General features: G+C 40.5%; 1 protein-coding gene across 1 annotated transcript in view; it reads right to left on the reverse strand.

The window, feature by feature from the left end:
• Positions 1-23,521, reverse strand: part of LOC138615727 (voltage-dependent T-type calcium channel subunit alpha-1I) — a 230,881-nt gene that overhangs the window by 115,511 nt on the left and 91,849 nt on the right. Inside the window, exons 4-5 of the mRNA XM_069689510.1 lie at positions 19,667-19,800; positions 1,749-1,846 (exon numbers count right to left, since the gene is read on the reverse strand). Of these exons, the coding sequence (XP_069545611.1) occupies positions 1,749-1,846; positions 19,667-19,800 (232 nt within the window). The remainder of the gene's footprint in view (positions 1-1,748; positions 1,847-19,666; positions 19,801-23,521) is intronic.

Raw genomic sequence — 23,521 nt, forward strand, 5'->3', positions numbered from 1 at the left:
TAGACTTCATCTCTCTTTGTACCCCTGGGAATAAGAACGGGCTGGTGTAATGGAAAAAACCCTCAGCTGGGCCAGAAGTCCTCAGGTTCTCCAAAACATATTTGTCTTAACAGTCTAAAAACATCCCCACAAATATAGTCAGGCTGAAACCAGCAGAGTTCACTACAATGTTAGATATAGTGTACATCTAAGAAAAATACAGCAAACCGAGGGCTGTTCCATGGGAGAGTTACTGATTTAAGGTCCTAACGGACTCCTCCTGTTTGTGAAGCTTATACGATTCTCATTTCTTTGTTTCACAGTTTTTAGGAATTTTGTATCGTTATAGATCTTCCAATAATGTCACTCAGCATATTACAATACTATCTGCCCCCAAATCATCGTGACATTTGAGCCACTAATATTTCTAGAATGTTCTTGGAGTAGAAATGTAAAAAAAATAATTTGATCACGTTTGATTGACCATTATCACAGGAACGTTCTTGAAGCAGGAACACCTTTGTTCACCATTGTTTCTAGCCTGTCCCAGAAGTAATATCAAAATTAAAAAGCCTATTGCCTTTTATGAACTTGTTGACCTTTAATGATTTATCATTATCCTATTTTAATGATTACTGACAAGAAAAGTATCCCACACTGGTAGTACGTGCCTAGAAGAGGTAAAACGTGACACTGAGTGGTGTCGTTGAGTGGACTGACAGATGTATTACATGCTTTAGTGTGAAACCAGCTGGGTCTTTCCTTCTGTACAGATTATTGAAAAATAGTAAATAAAAAATGATGAGAATACATGAACTTTGAATTAGAGCTGAGGTCTTTTTGAAGTTTGGGTGAGAATCGAAATCAGATGACAACTGAATCATTGTTCTGAGACATGAGATTTTCTTACTTTGTAATTGGCATGATATTCCCCTACAGAGAACACACAACTGATGAAAATGAGCTGTTATTTTTGTTAAAGGTCTGTCATGACTGTCTCCAGCCGCTGTTGAGAAAGAAAATGGTTGCAGTCATCAGTGTAATAACCAGAAAAATGAAATAAGTCTGTAGCATAATCTCAACTCTTTCTGTCTGTCATAAAAAAAAGAAAAGAAAAAAAAAAGGTCCTATGAGTCACTCACAAACTGCAGTCTTTGTTACTCACTCTCCCTTGTTATCACCAGCAGACTTGAAGTGACTGTATTATTTTTAACTGGCCTTCAGATATTCATATCCTATACAGGGTCACGATGCCTATCCCAGGTGATTCAGGGCAAAGGTGGGGAACACCTCCGACACGCCGCCACTTCACCACACGGCCAACACAGAAAGGCAGATAAACATGACTCAGGAGTAGGCAGACAAATATGACTCAAACATGACATCTCACGCTCATAGTCACCTTGTTGTTACAACCTCAGTAACATCTGTAGGTAAACTGCACCCCCACCTTCATTCCACATGTCCCTTCATGTTTTCTAAACCCTTTGATGATGGTTTTCTTTCCCTTCTTGATTGATAGATAGACCGTTGTTTTCATCTGCCTTTTGGTCAGAATTTACTTATTGTTTACCCCACCCTCTTGTCCTTTGCCCATAGGAATAAGTGTTGGACTCTTAATGCTCTGGATTATTTTCCATTCCCAGAATCACCTTATATCAGTATAAAAATATAATTAAAACATAAATTACAGCAAACTATTGAACAGGACTTTGAGTGATTTTTCTTTAACACAGGGAAACCCAGTCTGAAGAGGTGTTGTGACTTACTTGGCACTCTGTTAATTGCTTTAAGAGGCCGCAGCACCCTCACTGTTCGGATGGCGGTGAAGTTGACGTTCTGTAAGTCCAGAGAGTATTCAACCATCCTGGAAAATACAAAACAGAGACAAACATTTTAAACACAAATATGTCCATGTGTCTCAAATGGCTATCAAACAGAGCTAAAATTAAAACCAATGCACAGATAACAAACACAATAACTTATGTGATCCTCAGGGAGGAGACATTTCATCTGAGCTTCTGCCTTCAGCTGATTTAATGTACTCCTCCCTCCAAGTTTGTTCCTGTTAAAAAGCTCAAAGAGAAAAGCGCACACACCCTCGCACAGTTGTGGTCCTGCTGTGTTCAGCCTGATATGAATTTATGAGCTGGAATACGTAATAATGTGAGACATTCAAAGAAACAGGGATCAGTGGAACGTGTCTGCTTCCATGTCTTTAAACACATAGCGTGACAATGCAGCCATCGCTTGGTTTGCAGCTGAACATAAATGTGAATGCGTGTAGGTGTTCTGCTTTGCATTGGTGGAGTTAGAGAGTGCTGCACTGGCAGTAAAAAAAAAAAAAAAGATAGGCATTTCTTAATTTTTAGTCATATGGAGGAAGATGTCAAACAACAAGTGAATGAGTGCAGAAAATCCACAGCCTCCCGAGGAACTCACTACACCTTTTAGCACACGTAGTGAAAGCATCAAAGTGTATCGTGTTGGTTCGCGGGTGTGCACAAGCATGAGAGGGCGTGAGATTAAACGTGCAACCATCGGAGATGAAAGCAGAGCCCTGTGAAGGAGCAGAGACTGGAGGTGGTGGGAGTAAACGAGCTTGAAGTTAAACTAGATACAGAATAAGAGAGAGAAAGGAAACAGAGATCGAATATTTTGGTATTTGACCTATTTCTGACTAATTAATTTGCGGGAAAACCCGAGGAATGGCAGAGAGAGAGAGACGACGGGAGTGCAGAGAACAGGAGGGAGGACGGATGGAAAGAGAGAGACAGAAGATAAAACAGACAGAGTTGAGAGACGGCGAAGAAAGTGTGTGACGAGGACAGACATATCAGAAAGCAGCGTGAGTAAAGCACCAAAGGTTGATTAAGTGCAATATAATGAAGGCAATAAAGCAAGATTGAGAAAGGGAGAGCGAGAGAGAGCCTGAGGGGTTTTATCAAGTGTTGGAGATAATTACAACGGCAGGAACAGAGACAGAGAGAGATATGCATATACCTGGCTGAACAGAACAAAGCTGCTCTCAGGCTGAGAAAGAGAGGGGGAGGGGAGGTCAAGATGTGGGAAAGAAAAGTACAACAAACTGAGGCAAGTTTCAGGTATTTGACACACATGTTCTACTCCTAAGATATCTCAGCACTCCATAATAACAAGCTCCTTTCAGTTTGAGGTTGGAAATTCTCCCGAGTGATTGCAAGAGCCGCGTGCAATTATTTGCTTTTGACCTCTCGACCTACGCATGGACAGTGACAGGAAAATAACAGTGAAATGGACAGAAACATGGAAATGCTCTAATTTCCTGGTGTTCCAGAAGGTGTTTCACAATTTGAAATGGAATCCTGCGAGAATTTGAAGTTGGGAAACATGAAAAAGCTCCGTATTGTGAGGAAGCGACTCAAAAAAAGAACAACAACAAAAAACAGGAGTGTGCAGATGTTCCACCAAGATTAAAAAAGTACAAAGATTGCCGACTTTAATTAAATGTCAAATTGGAATAGCAAAGCTGTTCCCAGAGTTGTACATCATCCCGAAGCAGGAGAAGCTTCACCGGGCCAAGATCTCAAAGTTAAAACCTTCAGCTGCACTGGGTATCGGCATTCAAGTCAAAGGTCAAACTCTTGAACAGAGCAGTTTGTTTTATTCTTTGCACTCCTGCAGCCAAACCTCGGTCCAGTGACCAAACCTCTGCACATGCTTCATGGCATCTTCAAGGCGCAGATCGAACTCAGTGAGCCGTGAAATATGAATCCCTCCTGTTGCCGGCGTATTACCGTAACCTGGGCGGTGACAGGAGGCGGCTGACGCCCTCGTTCTTCCACGCCGCCCCAACAAATCAGACGCAAATGCACTAGTGAAACACGCTGACTATGAAAAGTAAGGTCAGAGTTCACAAAGTACCTGCATACGGCCGTGTCTGTGTGACCACGCAGGCCGGTTCCTCAGTGTGTGGTCGTGATCTAATTTGACAGGTTGTTTTTTTCTACGGTGGGAGCAGAGGGAAGTGTCGTCCACTTCCATGATAAGAAGAAATAAAAAACTGTTTTGTGTTCGGGAGCTCAAGCCGAAGCACAGTGGGCAATGACAGAACAACATATGAACACTGCAATTAGAACATTTAAGTGAGGAAAAAGTTTAAATAATATGACATGAACAAAAATGTAAGATGTTAGAAGCTCTATCCAAACCCGACACAAAAATGGAGCTAAGTGTCCTCACTTTTCTTTGACAAATGCAGTCGTTATTTTCCCGTGAAACATTGTTTAGGAAGGAAATGATTTTGTGCCATCGTGTGCGCCCATAGGTCTTTTAAAAATGTTGGTAAAGAATCATTCACTTGTGTTACTATATAAAAAAATGTGTGTGTTAATAGTATGAGCAGTACCAGGAGGGAAAGGACAAAATGAACTGGACTGAGAGTGAGTACAGTTGTAGCCTACTGCAATGCAGCTGATATTTGAATCACTGTGCAGCAGTACGGTGAAAGGACAGGTTAGTGTGTGTGTGTGTGTGTGTGTGTGTGTGTGTGTGTGTGTGTGTGTGTGTGTGTGTGTGTGTGTGTGTGTGTGTGTGTGTGTGTGTGTGTGTGTGTGTGTGTGGGGTGAGGGACATAATGGGAATCGGTCATTTCTCAGCAATTTTTCTCAGCAACTTTAGATAAGACAGCTCGTTTTGGCTGCACACACACACACACACACACACACACACACACACACACACACACACACACACACACACACACACACACACACACACACACACACACACACACACACACACACACACACACACACACAGGGGAACAACCATAATTGTGCACACAGTGAGACTCACACAATCTATTATACACACAGGGACAAAAACACACTCACAAAAAGCATTACCCCTAATACACTCTAATTTTTCACACATTAAGCTGATGTACAGACGGTCTCCCATCTGAATACAATCACACACACACACACACACACACACACACACACACACACACACACACACACACACACACACACACACACACACACACACACACACACACACACACACTCACTCACTCACTCACTCACTCCTGCAGTATGGAGTCACGTAAGCCCACGCACACTCTTACAATACATACACGCTGGCCATCACTCTCAGACACACTCACGACTAAATTTAGTGTGTCTGTGTTTGAGTTATATCTGCTCTTCTACCAAACAGCTTCATGAATATTTGATCTGGTAACGACATAACTTTTTTTTTCTAAGCAGCCTTTGATGGGGGAATGTGGATCTCAAACACGCTCCTTCTCCCGCTTTTTTAATTTTTTTTATTGGTGGAGGTGGAGGGGTGGTTCTCTCTCCGGTGTCTTGCTTCTCTTCAGGGAGAAGCCGTGTCTGTTTACTTAAAGCCCCGCCACCCCCAAAACCCATAAAGCACAGTCCCAAGTCATGAAATATTCTCTCAGGAGCCATCAGAGTGGAACAGATTTCCTCCAGGGGAGAGCGGTGAACATGGGAGATAATGTAAGAGGAAGGCTTTGAAACGTTACACGGGGAGTCGTGAGCACATTGTTGTTGTTTTTTTACTGTTGAAGAAAAATTCCTAATCAAATGATCATTTCTTTAAGAACAGGATTGAAAAGGTTTGAAAAGTTTAAAGGGCAGGTATGTTAATGAATGCTTCATAGTTGTGGGCAAAGGAGAAAATAGGTGCAGAAAATGAGTCAAAGTCATGTCTGCAGCTGATTCAATTGCATTTACTATTTAATTGCACTTCGCATTGATCAATGACTGATAACATCTTCCCTTTTAGGTTGCCTCAAACTCAAACTGAAAAGAAACTCGATTTTCTTTCTATCTCTCATTGAATAATAAAGTCCCAGGCCGTGTTTTCACCTCTTACTGGTCGTCCACTCGCGGTTCCTCATGAACTCACTGGAGTTGCACGTTCAATGTAAAACACCAGGTGAAGGTCACTCAGAGCTTCTCCTCACAGCGCTCAAATGTCTTTCCTTCATTTCAATCCGATGAACGTCGTGTTCCCAACAGTGTTCATTATCTTGCCACCGCGCAGTTATTCAAAAGTCAAAATTCACACTGGCCAGTGTCCAACAATGCATGTCTGTTGTTTAATGAGCATGATCCTAAAATAAGAAAAATAAATTAAAGAAGAAATAAACCATCTTGTAAACATGGTAGTTTTTGGTTGAATTTGAATGTTTGCTGTTTACATTCTGTTTCCTGTTCTCTCACATTTTCTTTTTTTCCAATTATGTGTCAAATAAACAATTTTCTAATTATTCAGAACAACTGCTTTTAAATTATTTCTATGAAAACAAATGTTTCTGTGTTCTACTTGCCCTCAGTGAGTTTGGTTATGAGAATTAGTGTGACGCACAGATGTGTAAGACTGATTTTTCAATTTTAAATGACAGTAAAGCACATTAAGATGGAGAAGAATCAGAAACCTGAAGGGACGTGGACATAAGTACTGAGGAAATATAAGAAAACAAGATTACGAGTCTGAGGCCACATTCGCAGCTCTGTGAGGATACACTTCCGCACAATGGGGCTTCGGGCTTTATGTCAACATGTTTAGGAGGTACAATGTTCACCATTTTGTCAAGTGTGTTAGCATGTAAATATTTGATAATGAGAAATGAAAATAAAGAATAATAAAAAGGGAAAAAAAAATGCTCATGCAGTGTAGTATTGTTTGTAATTACTTCTGGGAACATCACAGTGTTAAATCCTACACGTGCCACATATACAGTACAGTACATGTGATAAGCGTGTAAGTGATTACTGCGAGGATTATGTGCCCGTGTTTAACAGATGCAGCGCACACTTCACTTTACAGTTCACATACATTCCCGATGCTGGGAATGTACATCATTTCAGTCATACCATGTGCAGCGTAAATGACTAAAAAGCTGTCTAACTGGTGGTCCAGGCAGCGGAGGGCCTCGGAAAGCACCATAATACAACTAAATAGATATTGTGCGTCCAAACCATTCCACTGGCCGAACACTGGCGTAATCGGCATGAATAAACTAATATGATAATTACCAGAAAGCGCTAAATGTCTCATTTTATGCCAGCAGTCCAGGCTAAACTCCTTCTGGAGAAGATGGCATCAATTATTAAAATGAGATTAATGGATGCGGTAGATTTTCTGCCCCTGAACAGGTTTGCGAGTCAGTGAAGATAAAGGAGCCAACACATGCCCATCGACGCGTGAGCACAAAACAGACACACGATCATTTGGAAAGGTTGGAATTCTTTCTTTACCTTCTCCCTGATGGACTTGTTTTATATCCTTTCTAATAACTTTCCACCTCACAAACTCGCTCTTCAATTCGATATTGCCAGTCCTCTTAATTTCCTCCCTTTCTGTTTTGTTGTGTCCTCTGTGTGTGTGTGTGTGTGTGTGTGGGGGGGGGGGTCTCTCTCTATCGTCCATTCTCACATTCCTACAGTGTGTAGTGTGATGGCAGAGATACTGTTACATCTCCAGCGGGGTCCAGATGCTCAAACATGTGAATATCCTGTCAGAGATTAAAGTCATCTGTCGTGTGAAGCTGTTGTGGTCTCGTTACCTCTTCCTGTCAGACTCCACACACATCACCTTTCAGCCTATGAACATATCATTAGGAAGTAAGACACACAGTGGGAAGGTGAATAATCGAGTAAAGTAAAATTAACTGCTGTGACAGGTGTTGTCAACATTGAAACAGGTAAATATGAAGGTGGCACAATATAGCTGGGTGTCTCTGTGTGCCTATAGACCGAGTGTCTATATATTTGCCTCACTTCGCACTTGGACCCAAAAACATACACCAGTCACAAAGAACTGTCTGCATCGACAAGAAGAACAAAGCGTTGTGCAACAGACGGTGTGACCCCACAGAGCCGCGAGATCAACATCACTGAGTCAGTCCAGGATTCAAAGTTTCCTCCCATTAGTTTCCTTGTATTTTCCTGCCTGCCTCTGTGTTTTGTGTTTGTTTCACGTGGGCTGAGCCTTCCTCTCCTGACTCCCGGCTCCAACTCACCTCCCCTGATTCACCTGCAACCCTCGTGCAGTCGATCATGTCGTCAACCTCTCCTGCTTAAAACAACCCGGTGCTCTACAACTCGTTCTCAGATGCTTGGATCTTATCTAAGTTTTGTTCATTGTGTCCCCTGCATGAACTTGTGTTTTTTTTTTCTCCTGTGCTCAGAGATTCAACCTGTTCTCTCATCACCGTCAGGCTGCCTTGCACCACGTGCTCACTACTCACTACCTTCCCTCCAGTCATCAGTCTCCTCACTCTGCCTGCCTCGTCAGCCTCAACTCACCGGCTCCCCCTTCAAACCCACACCAGCCTCTTTTCCGAGGCCACTCACTGCCCCAGGTCAGCCCTCCACCTCCCTTCTTCAAGAACTCTGAATTTGATCTTTGAGATTCTGCATTTGGATCCTTCTCTGCTACTTTACACAACAACAGAAGAGTCAAAGCATCTGAGATGGCCTAAATCCACAAAATAATGAGAAATTCTCCAAGCTGCTGTGCAGATCACCTTTGGACAGTACTGTATAAATATTAAACACAGGCGGCCTAAAGTTTTAACTGAAGCTCTATCCTTGTCTGTGTGCTCTTCCAATTATGCTGCTCAGTCAAAGAACATCTATCAGTGAACATGTGATGCCCGGGTGGCATTAAAATAGATTATGTGAAATATCCAGTTGGGGCGGCACAGTGGTGCAGTGGTTAGCATTCTCGCCTCACAGTAAAAAGGTTCTGGGTTTGAATCCGGTCCTGGGCCTTTCTGTGTGGAGTTTGCATGTTCTCCGTGTGCCTGCGTGGGTTCTCTCCGGGTACTCCAGCTTCCTCCCACCATCCAAAAACATGAACCTCAGGTTAATTGGTGGTTGTACAAATTGCCCTTAGGTGTGAATGAGAGCGTGAATGGTCTTTGTTTCCGTCTGTCTCTGTGTTGTCCCTGTGATGGACTGGTGACCTGTCCAGGGTGAACTCTGCCTTCGCCCAATGTGAGCTGGGATGGACTCCAGCGCCCGTCATCCTTTTCAGTATAAAGCGGGTATAAATAATGGACAGATGGAAATATTCAGTTCTCAGGAGGAAAGTATGTAAGTGGTAATCCACAACATTTTCATACAAATACAATTTCCTGCTAGGAGACGATTTATATAACACCTGGTTCAGTGGTTCGTAACATGTCCAGCCTGAGGACCCACATTTATCCTAAGTCATTAACTCACGACCCAGATTTCTGAAACTTTTGAGTCTCAAAATAATTTCATAAATAATATGATAGTAATACAATACAATACATGATTTAATGCATTGTTCAATTTCTTTTTTAAAAAGCCAACAAAATTGCAAATCAGTCTAAAAACCCAGTGAAACCACAGGGATACTGTATATGCTTGTTATACAAGTTTAAGACACTTATCAAGTTTAAAGAAGCTAAATTAAACTGTATGACAGAGTAAACAAAAGGCAGACAGGAATTAATAAAACCAAATTAAAAAATGACTTGTCTAATACAAAACCTCGTCATAAGTGCTTTACCTACTCACTTATTATGGTATTACTTATTTAGCTATGTTGCTTTTTTGTACGATGTTGTTTTTACTCTTGTTTGTAAGGTTTGCACTATCAACTACGCTGCTGTAATGCTGCAAATGTCCCCACTGCGGGACTAATAAAGGATTATCTTATCTTATTTTATGAGAAACAACTTTTCAGGTGACAACTTTTACCAACATTTTGGTTGCATGCTTGTGCCGTCAGAAAAATGTATCCTTCAAAATAAGAGCACAATGGCAGTATTTCTGTGGGCTTTCTGTGGACTTTTGTTACCTAAAACGTTTTTGTTTTTCACACACACACAGAGGTCTCAACCCACCAGTTGAGGATCACTGAACGAGTTCATCAAATCTCTATGTTTGCCTTTGTGGCAAACACCATCCAAAATGTATCTTCACTGGCAAAACACGTATAAAAGCTTCTTTCACTGCAGTTTAAGAAATGAGAATCAACTGCAAACTCTGGACTGAACTGACTAAGAGTCATAGTACTGACCAACAGGCAAACCATAAATTAACAATAAATAACTGTATACAGTATTTAATGATAAGCCACTTTGACTTCATCACAAATACACACACATCTGTTTCGACAGTTGGTGTGCTGCGATACCAGACTGATTCCCAGGCCTCATTTATTATACTCTTAGTGTCAAACTATTGAGAAGCATTAACTCAACAACCTCATACTTCATCTTCCACTTAAACTAATTACAGTTTGTGAACGGGACAACTTTGGATGTCATAACTCTGCAGTGTAAATGTTAAGGATTGTATAAATACAATAAACACACACATACACACAGTTTATCAGCTCATACTAACAACAAACAAACTGGCCAGATTTAGTCACCAAAAACCAGGCAGAAGAAGAAATTAGTTGATTAGTGTTCGGCACCAAAATGACCTTAGTGTTAGTCAAAAGTCATGGTTTGGGTTAAAATAAGTCATTTTAGCTAAATAACGGTACGTGCATCACTTAAGTTACTTTACACACGTTACGTGTTAAAAATGCTACACGACATAAGTACATTTCTTGTGTTACAAAAGAAAAATCCACGTAACTTTCTCACTAATGTGAACCCGTCTTCTGGATGAAAGTCCTGGGTTTGATCCATCCAACCACCCTTGACCTATATCCCTTACTTGTACTTTGTCACATGACCTTCTCTTCTAATCATAGACGCGTGCACTTTTAATGCCTAGGCGGGTCAAACCGTGACACTGACACGGTATCCTCGAGCGGACTGACAGCTGTATTCATTCTCTGGCATTAAATCAAGTTGCAATACATCCAAATCTATGTTATTGCACAGTCCCAACTTTAAGTTACTTGAAATGTACGTTAGAGTTTTACTAACAGTTTTAGGGAAGCAGCGGTGTGTAATGCTGAACACATGCACAATTTCAAACAAGTGTTACTGTGGTCTTGTTTTACGAACATTTGACACCATATGATATTAATCTGAGACAGTTTCATGTCTGAGGTTTTGTCAGTTTACTTTTTTCTTTTTTTTCTGGTGCTCCAGAGGATTGCATGGCCTGTACAAAATGTGAAACATGACAGACATCTGCCGGTCCTCCTGAATGTTAATGCTGTTTTACTTAATAACGAATAAATGATAGTGATAGTGTAACAATATAGAAATGATTATCTTTACTCATGTTTGTCATGATAATGTTGTCAGGGACATCAATAGAATAAACTCATTATGTATTTTTGTATTTGTAAGTATTTTGCAATGGTTTTAAAGCAGAACAGTAAATTGAGAATGCTTTCAAATATATTGCAATGAATAATTTTCAGTTATTCATTAACTTCCCACACAGTGAAGTTAACAGAACAACTAAATCAAATGAATATTTGGTGTGACCACCCTTTGCCTTTAAAACAGCACCAAATCTCCAAGGTACACTGGCAGTTCTTCAAGGTTCTTGGCAGGTAGTTTGTTCCAAGAATCTTGGCAAGCATCAGCTACTCTGTGGATTGAGGCAGCCTCTGTCTCCCCATGTAATCGTAGGCTGACTCCATGATGTCGAGATCAGGGCTCTCAGGGGTTCATACCATCTGCCGTAGGACTTTATGAGGTCTTTATGACTCAGTGGTCATTGTCATGCTACAGAATGAATGTTGGCTCAGAAACCTCTCTGATGAGATTGCATGATGGATATTAATCTAAACACGTAAAGTGCCAAAAGCTTTTGCTGCACACTGTGTGATGTATGACACACTGGATGTTGAGAACATGTTTCTGGATTGAGAATTAGTTTTGATGTTTGTCATGAAAACTGCATTGATATAGATTGTGTCTACAGTAAATAAAGAATTAACAAATGCAAGTTATCAAAAGCCAGTTTCCAAGTTGCCAGTTTATTAGGTACGCCTTGCCAAAATTAATAGTAATGAATCCGTACCCCCAATCAATGTTACAACTGTGTTTCTGTTATTTGGTTCATCTCATTTGTATGATGATGAAACAGTTTCAGAACGATGCTGGGAAAAGCTGCAGCCGTGTAAAGTGCCAACTCAGCTGATGGTGTCACCCACAGTTCAGGCTTGTTAGATCACAAGTGGGTAGTTTCAGTATGTAGGAAGTGAATCTTTGTTCTGAACTGGGCCAAACTTCCATGAAGATAAGTTTTATTGGAGGACTGGTGTATTTCAATGATTCAATGCACTCAATGAACTAGCAACTGAGTGTACTAAAACTCAGCGTTTCAAACTCACCTATGCAGATGATACTTTTTTTTTCCCCATCTTCTCATTTTCTCAATGATTACAGAGTAGGTGGTAGAAGTTGTTGTTCTATACATACTCGGTATTAAATTGGTAAACAAAGGAAAAACATGTTTAACTTTATGTGCGAATGCGTCTGCTTTCATCCCTATCTAACTGTAACAGTACATTCTGATGGGACGGTGAACATTTAATGTGCGTAAATATACTTGTTCAAACACAGATCCAGATCAATTATGGCTTCCCATCTGCTGTCTTTACCAGAACAAGATCTGGCAGCTCATAATGTATGGGCGAGACAGTTAAGATACGCTATACCGAAAGCAGGCAGGATGTATGATATCGGGACTGCACATTTGCCAGCAAATCTAAATACATGTTCATCTCCACCTACATGTAACATAAAAACAATATGAGATCAGAGAAAAAAAAAAGATGCTAAGGCAAAGAAAGGCACTCTCTGTTCAGAAACAAACACCAACGTGACACAGCTACCAAATTCCAGAAAGACTGATTGACAACTCAGAAGCCTTTCAGAGAAAAACAAGTAAGTCTGTAAAACCAGACAGTAAAGATGAAGCAAAAGCAGTTATGTGCGCATAGTTTTGAGTTCTGACTTATAAGATAAATGCTACCTGTTATCTTGACCATGGTAAACAGGACTATTACAAAGGTACTGCAAAACTTGTCATGCTTCTGCAGAATTATTTTCTGATTTAAAAGATACAAATAATCAGTAAATATTAAAACATTTTACTATTGCAATATATTTTATTGCCTGAAACTAATATTCTTTAGTGTCTTCGCACCATTTCCTAGGCTTAAGAACCATACCCCGAGCTGTCCAAAGTAGTTTACAGTGAATAGGGTCTGTTTATTGTAAACAGTGAACAGTGTCCAGTTGCAGCAGTAAACAGAAACAAACAAACACAAACCCTGGATACATGTGGTTTTATTATGATTATTTTAAATCATAAATTAATATCCCAGGTGACAGTCTGTCAAACCTAATGCATCCTGATGGCATTAAGGAACAACTAACTTGATAAATTCTCCCTCATAGGCCCAGAAATGCTTTTTTCAGTCTGGCTTGAGTAAAATAAAACCACTTGTGGAACACAATTTGCCCACTGTGGAGAATCTCTCAGCAGCTGAACTTTTGTGCAGATTTGCCCATCAGAAGCCAATCATGAAACCAGCATCTATTGCTCTTACAATAGTGGCACTACAGCAAGTAATTAGCTGGCTGGGAATGCCCACTGAACAGTGGCAATTCAGCTAAAATGGTGATGCTCAGAGCAACAGTGGAGTATATGAGCAACAGCCTGAGCAACATAGGACAAATTCCCAGTTGGCATTCATACAACAGGTTTGATGAGAACACATTTAGAGCGTAAAATATGCACATTTATGAGCCCTGACATTACGTTTTGATGTCCCTTCCTTTCTGAGCTGCATTGCTTGTATTTTTCATTCAAGGTCTCAACATACAGCCTATCTTTACCTCTTCTCCTGCTTCCAGTGCTGAGTGCTGGGGAAGATTGAGGGCGTGAAGGGAGAGAGCAGGAGCTGAGAGATTGAATGGGTCCTGAGAGAGGAGGCACACAGATCAGCCTGCGCTCACCGATAGCCTCTCTAACACTATCCCGAAGGACAGGCTGTCACAAAAGGATACATGGACGTTTAAATATACAGTATGCACACATATTACCTCACAAACACACGAAAGCTGCTCATGATGATCGTGCGGGGTCACAGTCCAGTTTTAATTAGACAAGTGTCTTAAAAATAGAGACGCTCTGAGATAAATTAATTAAATTAGAACAATTTTAGCAACTCAAGCTCATTTAAAAGAAGGGGAGGTGGAAGGGGAGAAAACTGTGAGAAGAATTAAGTCTATGTCAGGTAACCTAACTGACAAGCAAAAACTAAACAAGCAATCCATGAGCTTTATGGATATGAGAGTCATCCTCAAACTCGTCCTTTCATTAATCATACAGATGTTAAACCAAGATAAAAATGCTCTGCTTCCACAGCAGTCCACAACCAGTAATGTTTCTCCAACCAAACCTCCAAACTCCCTGTGCAGGCAAAGACAAAAAAAAGGCCCTAATGCTGAACAATGGCAGGTGCCAACGGTGAAACACTTAAGACAGGAAAAGATAATCCTACCACCTTCCTTTGCTTAAGCATTCTTTTTTTTTTCTCTCTCTCTCTCGCTCTCTCAAAACGCTCCTCGTCCACTCTGCTGCAGGCAAATACAATGGTGCAGTGGTCCAACAAATTAGGATTAGCGTCACTCATTGGAAGTAATGTTATTACTGCAACCAAGAGCAGCTGTATTTATAATTACCGTGCATAGGATTGGGGTATGGAGAAACAGATTGCCTATGGCACTGGGTTGGGTTGGGGTGTGCATAACTGAGCTGCCATCACAACTGTGAAAATAAACTGAGGAAGGACGAAGCAAAAGATCAACATTAGCCTCTTAGGTTTTGCTGCATTATGCACCATTTGTAGCTATAATGTATGTTAAGTGAGGAGTCAAAGAAGATGTGTGTAAATAGGACGGAGCGTGCAAGTGCACAATGAGATAAATAAGATCTATTGTCAGTTCGGCCTCACAACTGACTTTAACAGGTGCAGGAAGGTTTGAACTCTTGACTGCAAGTGTAGAGGAAATAATTCCCACTTTGTGTGTGAAGAGTTGATTCTATAGCTTCATGTCAGACTGCGTGCCTTTTTTTTACATAGTGATGGGCTTTTACACAATAACCTGGTCTGGACACCGGAATACACATTTAAGGGAGGTGAGGTGATGCTGATGAAAAATAAAAAAGGGAGTTGTTAATTATATTAGTATGCATAGTTTTGTATAATGTGTGTATATTAGCAGTCTTGAATTTCTGTAGATTCAATTTGATTGACTTTTTTTTTATTATCACATATGCAAGAGTATTCATGTGGATATGAATGTGCGTGAGGTGTGCACACCTCAACAGCAGTAAGCCAGTAAAATAAAGAAGGGAAACTCGAATTAATAATAGTAACAAAAATAAGAAATAGTAACGTTATTCTCAAATTACTAAATAATATGTCAACTCTCTAGCTAATTTAAACACACAGAACATCTGAAAATACATCATAAGTGTACAAAACTATATGCGAGGCTTCCAGCTGGAGTTTTGTTTGTCACAATTAAAAGCTTTCAGCAGGGGAAAGGGTGCCAGAGGGAGAATTTAGACAAAAAGTCAACTTTTGGCTTACTTTTGGACACCTGCCTCCTCCACGCACAAAAACACCCTGCTCGCATATTGTTCTACACACTCCACATGCTGCGTCTGGTTCAGCTGTACAACCAAGCTAAGCGCAGCCTGGTGTGGCGCCTGCTGCTCCTAATCCCTTTCCTGCAGCTTGCCTACTGTTTGTGTTTGCAGCACACTAGTTCCCGGGGGGGCAACGTTTTATCACGTCCCCCTCCTCTTTGCTACATGCACTGCATGTGGTGGATGTAAGACTGGGGAGTAATTGGTGGTGGTGGCGGCGGCGGTGTCGCTCTGCCATGCATGAACCGAGCATTGGGATTTGGCGCAGAGTGATGAGAAGTGACACGTTTCTGTGGCTGTTGCTTGAAGGATGGTGACTGAAGGAGCGATGAGGAGAGGGAGGGTGAGGAAAAACATATGAGCTGAAATTGTGCGATTAGAGCAGGAAAAACGAACCAGATCAAACATTACATGAAAGCAAGATGATGGCAGTAGTATCCTCTTTAACCTAGAGGCTGAAACACTGAGCTGGGGACTGTAGAGAGTTAGAACATCAGTAGGAACCATGGCAGTAAAAGTGAATGAAAAATGATCACCTTCCCTTGAAGAGAAAATGGGAAGAGAAGGATAAAGAAGGAGGAAATGAAAATGCAGCAGAAGAGCTGCCTCACGGTTGTACAACTCCACCAACCAGTCAAGTTGCAGTTTACACCCGTGTCTGTCGAGACTCATCAAATTTATGTAATGAGTTATTTGAAGTAATTCAAGGTATTAAGTGTATTTTAAGGATATATTTGATGAACAGAGTCACATTTCTAGGGTAGGGCAGTGTTCCGACCAATAAAGCTGATTCTGATAGAAAACAAAGTTGTAGCCATGAGAGTAGACAGCGCTTTAAATGTAGATGTCGTGGTAAGGCAGCTACAAATTCAAAAATGAGGATGCTTCACATACATCGTCATCCCAACAGCACAGAAGATCTATACAAACCAGCACAGTTTCAAGGTGGACACTCAAGACCAGGGTCACTAAGTCAGTGTCTGACCACATGTGAAATATGGTCACAATCATCGTCAAGACCCTTCTCTGGCCATCAGCTCTTCCTCATCATTTTGAGAATCTTGTCACAGCCAGAGTTCTGCATACATATGTAAGCCTACACAACCTACTGGATTCAGACATCAATTATAATGTCTTACTAAAATTGATAGTGAAACTGAAAGCCTACTAATGCAGGCATTTTTAAACAATGTGCAGCACTGTGATGTGCACGGAGAATATAACAGAATGAGTAAGTGTTACAAATGTTGTTGCTTGATCAAAATCAGCAGTGGAGGTACACATGCTTTTGTGAGCAGTGGTCCAGGTACGTCTGCGATGTTTTGAGCTTCTGAAATTTGAGCGAAGAGCGCACATCAAAATTTGTGATAAATGATTGGGAAACAGAAAGAAGTATCAGGGAGCCAAATCCGGTGGGTAGGAGTGGTGGGGAGCGACGATTGTGTTATTGTGGGCGAGAAATTTGTGCGTTTTCTATGTGCTGTAAGCACATGCGTTGTCGTGTTGGAGAACCCAAGTGCCAACTCGCCACAGGTCAGGTCAATTACACTCAATGTTTTCCCTCAGATGTCTCAGAGCATCAGAGTAGAACTCAGTGTTGACAGTCTGACCCTGGGGGACAAATTCAAAGTGGACAACTCAGTGAATGTCAAATAAAACCCACCTGGTTGTGCACCTGACTTGACGCATCTTTTCCAGTTTTGGACAGTGATGTTCCACCTGATCCTCAGAAACGTGAATGTCACTCAAAAGACCTCTCCTGGCTCATTGCCTCATTGCCGCAGGCTTCCTGAAGCATTTTAAGGGTCTCCCTTGCCTATTTCCAGTCCGATGCCAAATTTGACGTGCACCCCGTGTTCATGTCCATGGAGAAATCTGCGAGTGCAAGGACCAGCGCTCACAACAACGTGTATAACTTGGGTGCATATTTTAACCAAATTTGTATCACTTGCTCATTAGGGTTATACCTTTCTCCAGTTCTGTTCACGTCACCAGCACTGCCCATCTTTCACACACAACAGGAGCAGTCTCGAAACGTATTGATCCATGTTCGGTTGCGATGAAAGTCATCAGTTTATTATTGTCTATGTGCTAACATAGAAGTATGGATTTTCCATGACATGTCTGGAACTGAAAAGTATCCTCTGTTCCAAAGCATCAATTCTCCTCATAATTTGTTCAATAAAATTCTACTTTGATCTGTTGTAATTCATGAAACATGAGCCTGAGCTGCAGTCTTAACTAATAAGACTATTATCATTATCATTGTTTGTTGTGAGCTCTGTGACACCAAGATGATACAACCATAAGGCCCACTGTCGTAGTGCTGAATTTTATTTTCACTTATTTTCCCCATCTGACTGAACTGGTGATGCAGGATGGCATTGGCACTTTAACTGTCCAACTGAAGAGTAACTTGTCTATTTAATCCTATGCTTACATCTCTTTGTTTGTAAGTCAGTGTTGAACACAAAAAAGACTAAAACTAAAAGGAAACCGTATTTCCATTGGTCTGGTCTGGTCTGAATTAAATACAAATGTGAAAGCACACGCAATGTGTTTTTTCAGAGTTGCATCCCACCCTGACTTCATATGGGTTTGTGAACTGTTGTGTTGAAGCCTCCAGTCTGGGATCTTGGGTGATGCGATCTTGGTTTACCTTATTTGGTTGAGCTGGGGAGGAGTGAGGGCAGATCTGACTAAAAATTCAAGGACAACATCCCTGCGCACCTATACCAAAAATCTAACTACACATCAGGCATGGCAATCAAACCAGGCACGTGGACTATGCATTATTATTATTATTAAGCAGTGAATTTAGCAAATGACACTGTAATGACTTGTGAAATATACAATATTGACTTTGTATTTTATAGAGTTAGAGGTTTTAGAGCCCTTAGTGGTCATCAGTGGTATTACCCTCCAAGGGACATCCACATTGGCTTCTGGTTCTTCTTCCAAATTATATATATATATATATATATATATATATATATTTTTTTTTTTTTTTTTTTGTGCTAAATAACGAAAAGAGAAACCGTATCTTTTTCTCTGAAGTCATTTGAAACAGTGAGAAAAGATGTACAAAGAACACTAAACCAGCAAAAGCAAAACGCACTATCAAAACAGACTGCAACAGGTGGCCGCAGCAGGTGCGCTGAACAAGATGTAGCGTGTGAGGGTACATAAGCAATGAAGGATGACATAAATGTTCAAAATCCCATACCAAGTATGTTGTTTCAGTGTTAGGCTCAGGTTAGTAGTGAGTAGGGCTATGCCCTTTTAACAGAACAAAATCATCACTTGTTTTACACACTAACCCTGAAACCGTTGAGCTCACGAGAATTATGGATCTCATTTTAAAGAAAGCCACACATACATTTTGTGGTAAAAATGTGTAACTCATTGAATGTAAGTGGTTTTATTCCACCAGCCCAAGATTTTGGCTCATTTTCATTCGAGTCATCAGTAACAGTGGGAAGCCATGCACAATGTATGGCAGGGTAATTTCAGCTGACTCATTCAATTCCATTGTGGTGATTAGCTCAGCTGAATCATATCATCACAATTTTATTACCAATCACATCCCAGGTGAGAGCCAGTGACTATCAACATGTTAATATTTAATGTCATGTTACGTATTTAACACGTACATGATTGGCCACGCATGGTCGCACAATGGATCATGAATCTGTCGGGAAGACAAAGAGGCCCAAGCCGAAAAGAGGGATTTGGAGCCTGGCCTTTAAATAGAGCCATGCTAAATCAAAATTAAATATGTGAACTTTCAAATAATTCAAACATGCTGCACTGTAGGTTCAGTTAACCTATTACTCGGAAAGAATCAGCTCATGTTCCAATTTAGTCCTACATACTGTATGTATTTAATAAATATTCCATCTGCCCAATATGCACAATTTATACTATTTTCTTTTTTTTCTTGAAGATCACTCAGTTTTCCAAGAAGAAGAATACCCTTTACTTTTCCCACCCATGTGAGGCTCCTGATATAGAAAATGGATCAAATAAAGGGAAGAGTTCCTCACCCTGCCATGACGATAAAGAAATCCAGCCGGTTCCAAGTGTCCCCAAGGTAACAGCGCGGACCGAAGATTCCCAGAGCGACCATCTTTATAACCAATTCCAGAGCGAAGAAGATGTAGATGAACGCATCAAAGGCCTGACAGAGATATATCGGTAGACAAAGACAAAGGGTGTCAAGAAGCAAAAAGGTGGAACATGTCATTTTTTACTGCTTTGGGATCCACAAACAAACATCAATTCATCCCAACTGGAGGTGGAAACAAAAATATCACATAAAGACATATGTATAACCTCAGCAGGTAAATGTGAGACAAACAAACTGACCTTACATTTTTAGCAGCAATTGGAAAATATCAATTTATGGGAGTTTGTGGGTTCTTAACCTGAGGAAAAAAAAACAACAACACTTCTGCTCAACATTTTCTCTGTCATGTCAAATTACTGAATAAGCTTGTCATTGAATGGCCTCGAAATACAATTCAAATGACTTCTGTTTGAGATGTCAGTTTGAAATCACTTGATGAGGCCACAGATCACATATCATAGTCGTGCACTTTGTAATAGGAGAACAAATAAAGAATTTGCTTTATATAGATGTATTGCAAAAGTCTTGGAAACCCCTGAAATGAAATTGAATTTTGATGAGAAACCAGTTGGCACAGGTTCCTCTACAAAAAAAAATTGTAGAAAATTATGTAGTACAAGAAACACAAGTAAAACAAAAACATGCTGTCAAATCGTGGAGACCTTGAAAAGAATGGATTAATAACTGGGTTGCAACAACAAATAGAAAAACACCACCCGGTGCTATGAATCTGTAGCACCATGCTAATGGCTACAGGTCAATCCAGCCTGCTGTAAACAACATTCAGTGGCGTGGGGGAACTGGTCTGTTTCACTGACTCATCTTTTTCAAATGGAGATTTAGGGATGATGCTATAATGTGTGCGTTAGATCATCTCAAGATTGCTCCAACAATTTGAATATTGTTGAAACTAAATATCGGGTCTTCTCCAAACTTTCAATTGTGCAGTTTAAAAAGTTCATATTTGTGGAGAGCATGGAACTGTTAAAATCTACTATTTATCAAGTGTTTAAGGAGTCCTACAGGCGAATCCTGCTGACTTTCTGCAGTGAGTCTGCTTCAGGTTCAGACTTCAATAGTATCACAATTTCTCACAATCTAGCTACTGACAGAGTACACAACATGGGATAGTGATACTTGATGCACACAATTTGCTCATGTGATTCCATTCAGAATAACTCAGAAAGTACTTGAATCATAAGTCTTGGCATTTGTCATACCCATGGCAATGATCCCCTCACTGGCCGGTGCCCTTTTAGACTTTATGGCTGCATTTGAGCTGAATAAATAAATCAATACATGTATTGGCCGATTCTTTTTGGTCAGTGCTGATTGGTTAAAGGCTGCTCTGGTAGTTTCAAAGTCATTCAAGTACAATAGGACAAAACTGAACGTTATCTGCCAGTGGAAGTCTCTAGTGCGTATGCTCTGCCTATAGAGCATGCCAATTATGGATTCATCCGGCGAACGCGTTAATGTCTCACTGGACTCCAGATTTAGAGTCTGTATACTATGGAATACAGAGAGATTTAACTGGCTGTACTTAATCACCATTGTGTGAACTCAATTAGCAAGAGCTTGAATGCAACAAATGCTAATTTATATGGAAAAATCCCACAGTATAGGAAGAACTTCAGTAATATCACGTAAAGCAAGGGCCACGGCAGCGATCGAATAAACTTCCCCTTAGTTTTCAGGACACTGTCCCAATGCCATCTTGGGGGTGAGTTGGCTGATCACCCAGGAATGTTTCTATCTCAAATTCTGGTTGTAGTGGAGTCAAACTGGAATCAAAGCACTCTGCACCACAATACTGGACTAATAATATTGGAAACATTTTTGTATTCAAGTCCAAGACCTCCTCTCAGCATTCAGCTCCCTGCTGTCTCGTACTTCGAACTCTTTTCCTTCAACCAATTTAGAATTTTTCAACTAAAATTTCCACATCTACATCTCTCCTTCCTAATCTTCTTCTATCTAATAAAGCTCCCTTTCTCTACTCCTTCCTTCAGCCTCCCCCCGACCCTCTCCTCAATTGAGCAGTTTGCCCTATTTGGTGGGGTAATGGATATAATTTGCTTGAGCAGTAATCACAGATAAGCCCCCACATCAATATTCCCCACCTCACTCCAAGCTTTAATCAAGCATCTAATTAAAAGAAGAGAAAAACAAATCTAAATAAATCACAGATCCCAGCTTGCTTACGCATGTTATTGCTGTTGTGAGCAAAAAGCCAGGATTAGCTGGTGTTCTTTTCTGTGTATAGAGGCGAATTATAGATGAACTGACACGCTTGGCGGTGCCTGTAATTTCATTTACAGAGGGAATCACTGTCGGCAACATGATCTGAATCTCAACCATTGATGTGGATCTGTTTTTTTTTGTTTGTTTTTTTTAAACTAGCTCGTTGCTAAAAAGAAGCATCCTGTTCATGAGTCCTGGAGGAGCGTAGGGAAACCGGACTGGCGCACTAATGTGGATGAATCATTCAAGTTTGCAACCTTGACCTTTGTCAAACCAGAGAGATGGACGAGGTGCTGCTACCTTTGGTTAAGTTTGCAAACACAAGTGAGATGAAAACTCCAGCAAATGCCATGCCACAAACACTCCTCCTTTGACATTTATACAGCTCTTTTATCTCACATCTCTCATTCTTCTTTGCATTTTATATCTCGTGTCTTCCCCCCCCCCCCCCCTCTCCATTCCAGTGGCATTGTGGGATAAATCAGGGGATCACTAAAATTAGTAGACACCATCCTTTGGGGACCAGAAAAAATCTGCATGAAATCTTTTTCCAAACCATCCAATAGTTGTTGGGACATTTCAGACTGAACCAAAGTAAGGGACCAACCAACTGATCGACACCGCCAACTGCAGAAATCAAAGCATGTGATGTCAGTGTCAGGTTTTGCCTCGCCTCGGTGTGAAAAAGTACACACGTGCAGTCCAGTCACATGTTGAGAAGGAGGTCAAGTGACAAAGTTGGGGGTGATTGGATGGAACAACAAAGTCGATATGGATTTATTTTGATTAACATAAGCGGCTTGCATAACGTATGTAACCTGCCGACATAAATTAGGTAAATTATCTGACGTACGTAATGTTAGTTAAGCAAAATTACATATTTTAACCCAAACCAAAATCTTTCTGAAACCTAACAACAAGGTGAATCTTAGGTGAATCTAAGGCACCTCACTTGTCACGCCTAGCTGAGGCAAAATGTGACATTGATATGGTATTGTCTACTGGACTGATGGGTGTATGATGCTTTAGTGTAATACCGAGTTTACGGCCACACAGCTAGCATTGTCAAAAATACTTAATAAGGATACCTTACAGTTGTTTTACCAACAATTTTGACAAAGACGTGTCCTAACCAGGACACTTAATGATTAAAGCATATAGACAAACTATGTAATGATGACATCATTTGTAATCCTATCTTTGACATTCCTGAGCTAAAATGTCATGTAATTTATTAGCAGACATCTTTGTAAAAATAATATTTCACATGAGTTTGTGTTAAAGGGATGGGAAAGATACAGCAGTGTGTGGACATGTCTCTTTCTACCAATAATATATTATCATCTGACATAAAACTGTTCTATTAAGTTGATATAGTGGTCAGTATTGGATTATCACAAATATATATCTGTAAATGTCTGTAAAAAAAATGAAAAGGTATCAGGTAGAACAGATACCTATTGTCACACCTGTATTCTACAGTTATTTCTATTTAGTAGCAGCAGTACATTACTACACTATGTTTTTG

This window comes from Brachyistius frenatus, unplaced genomic scaffold (genome assembly GCF_029030835.1).
Source record: "Brachyistius frenatus isolate BFR_SWC_R1_liver_20210118 unplaced genomic scaffold, ASM2903083v1 Contig_7, whole genome shotgun sequence".
NCBI lineage: Eukaryota > Metazoa > Chordata > Actinopteri > Embiotocidae > Brachyistius > Brachyistius frenatus.